Source organism: Otolemur garnettii, unplaced genomic scaffold, assembly GCF_000181295.1.
Source record: "Otolemur garnettii isolate 467f Iridium unplaced genomic scaffold, OtoGar3 scaffold00099, whole genome shotgun sequence".
Lineage (NCBI taxonomy): Eukaryota > Metazoa > Chordata > Mammalia > Primates > Galagidae > Otolemur > Otolemur garnettii.
The window spans coordinates 1,282,127-1,286,264 of NW_003852494.1; the positions used below are offsets into that span (position 1 = coordinate 1,282,127).

Consider the following 4,138-nt stretch of genomic DNA (forward strand, 5'->3'; position numbering starts at 1 on the left):
TTGGTAGAGTGCTGTGATGTCACAGCTCACAGCAACCTCAAACTCTTGGGCTTAAGTGATTCTCTTGCCTCAGCCTCCCAAGTAGCTGGGACTACAGTCGCCTGCCACAATGCCCGTATATTCTTTTTTTTTTTTTTTCCAGTTGTCATTGTTTAGCTGGCCCCACTGTGTTCAAACCGACCAGCCTCGGTGTATGTGGCTGGTGCTGGGTGCCGAGTCTAATTTTTTTTTTTTCATCTTGGCTAATGTTTAAATTTTTTGTAGAGACAGGGTCTCAATATGTTGCCAGTAGCTCACACCTATAATCCTAGCACTCTAGGAGGCCAAGGTGGGTTGATAACCTGAACTCAGGAGTTCAAGACCAGCCTGAGCAAGAGCAAGACCTCATCTTTACTAAAAATAGGAAAACTAGCTGGGCATTGTGGCAGGTGCCTAGGGTCCCAGCTATTTGAAGCAAGAAGAACTCTTGAGCTGAGGAGTTTGAGGTTGTTGAAAGCTATGATGCCATGGCACTCTACCCAGGGCAACAGGGTAAGACTCTGTCTCAAAAAAGTAAATAAATAAAAGTGCTGGGAGTATAGGGATGAGCTACCATGCCTGTCTTGTCACACTTTAGAGCAGTAAGGAGCCTTAGTGATCACAGAGGACATTCCGTTTAAAGACAGGAAATTTAAAGGTCAGAGTAGAGGAGCAGCTTCTTCAGAGTTACCCCTGAGTCTAAGCCAGGTTTCGATTTGCAGTGCAATCAGGTGTCCTTACTCCTGGCCCACCATCTTTCTCCCTGATTTTCAGTCAGCCTCGTGGTTGATGAAGGCATAGCACACTATCTCTTGTTCTAATCTCCCATGCCTTGTGACATTACAGAGCACCTATTGTGCCACCATGGTCCAGCACTGTGAAGCCCTCAACAGGTCAGTCCAAGTTGTAAACCTAGATCCAGCAGCAGAACACTTCAACTACCCTGTGATGGCTGGTAAGTCCTTATTAGAGCCTTTCTCCTTCTTCAGGAGTGGTAAAGTTGAAAGAAGCAGTGAGTCCTGGCTGTTCAGCACAGGAAGTGAAAAATTATTACTATCCGGTTCTCTAGTTTCATATTGAACAGCATGCGGCTGAGAGTCTTTTTTTTTTTTTTTTTTTTTTTGAGATAGAGCAGGCATCCTCAAACTACAGCCTGCAGGCCACATGCAGCCTACCTAGGACATTTATCCAGCCTGCCAGGTGTTTTTGCCACTGCTGCCCGTCCTACTTAGCAGCCGACTCGTCCCAGCTCATCTGGCCCTCCAACGGTCTGCGGGATAGTGAACTGGCCCCCTGTTTAAAAAGTTTGAGGACTCCTGAATAGAGTTTCAGTATGTCACCCTTGGTAGACTGCCATGGCATCGCAGTTCACAGCAACCTCAAACTCTTGGGCTTAAATGATTCTCTTCCCTCAGCCTCCTGAGTAGCTGGGACTACAGGCACCCACCACAACGCCCAACTATTTTTTTGTTGCAGTTTGGCCAGGGCTGGGTTTGAACCTGCCACCCTCCGTATATAGGACTACTGTGCTATGGGCACCGAGACCTCCTTCTGTCCCTTTCATGCTTTGTTCTGCTGTAGTTAATCTGGTTTACTGCTGATCATTTCAAGCGAGCAGTCTTTTTTTTTGAGACAGAGTCTCACTGTGTCACCCTTGGTAGAGTGCTGTGGCATCACAGCTCACAGCAACCTCAAACTCTTGGGTTTAAGTGATTCTCTTATCTCAGCTTCCCCAAGTAGCTGGGACTATAGGGGCCAGTCACAACGCCCAGCTATTTTTTTTTTTGTTACACTTGTTTAGCAGGCCCCGGCCAGGTTCAAACCTGCCTGCCTCAGTGTATGTGGCCGGTGCCCTATCCACTGAGCTATGAGCGCCGAGCCCAAGTGGTCAGTCTTGTAGGGTTTTTAAAAGTATTTTAATTACTCATTCAAGTGTCTATTGGGTACCTGTTTTGTGCTAGACACCAGGGTTGTATCTGAGAACAAGATAGACATTATTCCTGCTCTTATCACCCTGCTAGTGGGGGTAGTAAGCAATAAACAAAATGATAGCAATAAACAGTATGTAATGACATATTACAGAATATGGTATGTAATACCATACAGAGTATGACCTACAGAATATGACTGTAGACTGATGAGCAAGATTAACCAGGTCTCACTTTGTCACCCTCACTAGAGTGCTGTGCCATCATAGCTCACTGCAACCTTAAACTCCTGGGTTCAAGTGATTCTCCCACCTTAGCCTCCTACGTAGCTAGGACTACAGGTGCCCACCACAGTGCCCAGCTAGTTTTAGAGATAAGGTTTGCTCTAGCTCAACGCTGGTCTGGAAACCCTGAGCTCAAGCGGTCCACCTGCCTCAGCTGTCTAGAGTGTTAGGATTACAGGGGTGAGCCTCCATGCCTGGCATGAGGTGGGACTTTTTGAGCTTGGACTTGAAGGATGGTAATGTGTTCATGAAGCTGGGGAAAGACCTTATAAAATGAGGACTATCAAGGTCAGTGAATAGCCTAGAGGTAAGAGTGTTTGGAATGTTCCAGAGAAGCAAAAATGTCAGTGAACTGAAGCATGAGTGAAGGAAAAAAGTGGGTAGGGGTAGCAGGATTTTGTCTTGTCATCACCGTGGAATGCCACTTTAGGAATCTAAACTGGAGAGAATTGACATCTGATTTGTGGATTTTTTTTTTTTTTTGGTTTTTTTTTTTAGAGACAGAGTCTCACTTTGTCACCCTTCAATAGAGTGCCAGGGCAGCGTCACACAGCTCATAGCAACCTCCAACTCCTGGACTTAGGTGATTCTCTTACCTCAGCCTCTTGAGTAGCTAGGACTATAGGCACTTGCCACAACGCCCTCGTCTATTTTTTTGTTGGGGTTTGGGCGGGGCGTGGTCTGAGCCTGCCACTCTTGGTATGTGGGGCTGTTGCCCTACTCACTGAGGCACAGGCGCTGCCCTGATTTATGTTTTTAATGATAACTCAGACTTACAGGTGAAATTTGGACTTGAGGAGGTCAAGAGTTAACCAGGGGCTTCGTGCCTGTAGCTCAGTGGCTAGGGCACCAGCCACATACATTGGGTCTGGCAGGTTCAGACCCAGCCTGCGCCTGTCAAACAACAATGGCAACTATAACAAAAAATAGCCGAGCATTGTGGCGAGTGTCTGTAGTCCCAGCTACTCAGGGGACTGAGGCAAGAGAATCATTTAAGCCCAAGAGTTTGAGGTTGCTGTGAGCTGAGATACCATGGCACTCTACCAAAGGTGACACAGTGAGACAATGTCTCAAAAAAAAAAGAGTGGCACCTGTGGCTCAGTGGGTAAGATGCCGGCCCCATATACTGAGAGTGGCAGGTTCAGACCCAGCCCCAGCCAGCTAAAAACAGCTGTGGCAACTGCAACAAAAAGTAGCCGGGCATTGTGGCGGGCACCTTTTGTCCCAGCTACTCTGGAGGCTGAGGCAAGAGAATCACTTAAGCCCAAGAGTTGGAGGTTGCTGGGATCTGTGATGCCACAGCCCTCTGCCGAGGGCGACAAAATAAAACTCTATCTCAAAAAAAAAAGAAGTTAACCAGGGACCAGCAATTCAGTCATTGCAGCTGTCCAAGTGACCATAGTCACGGTGACTGTAGTCAGGGTGGAGGTGTAAAGAAGAAGACAGATTCAGTTTCCCTTTTGCAAGTAGAATTAACAGCATTTGGGGGGGGATTGAATCCAAAAAGTATAGAAAAGTGAGGGATCAAGGAAGACTTGTAGGTGTCTGATTTGAGCTGTTGGGTACATGATATTTACCAAGTCGTTTAAGTTTTGGGACAGTTCTCTTTGCACTTACTAAGTTTGAGGTTTCTGGTAGATATCTAAAAGGTAATTGGATATAATAGCCTGGAATTCAGAGATAAGGGCTGGCCTGGAGGTGTAAATTTGGAGGTCAGCAGCACATAGGGCCACAGGACTTAATGAGATCATGAGCAGGGGCAGGAGGCAGTTAGAGAAAAGGACTGAAGACCGAGCCTTGAAGTCCTTTAAGCCTTGAAGTCCTTAAGCCTTGAAGTCCTTGAAGTCCTCTTTCAGAGGTCTGGAAGAGGAGGTGGAAATAGTTTGACAGTGCAGGGTGGGGGGGGGG

The 4,138-nt window shown here is 46.9% G+C and overlaps 1 protein-coding gene across 1 annotated transcript in view; it reads left to right on the forward strand.

Annotated features, from left to right (window-relative positions):
• The window catches only part of GPN3 (GPN-loop GTPase 3), a 23,005-nt gene that overhangs the window by 842 nt on the left and 18,025 nt on the right, over positions 1-4,138 (forward strand). Inside the window, exon 2 of the mRNA XM_012809008.1 lies at positions 865-973. Coding sequence (XP_012664462.1) covers positions 865-973 — 109 coding nt within the window. The remainder of the gene's footprint in view (positions 1-864; positions 974-4,138) is intronic.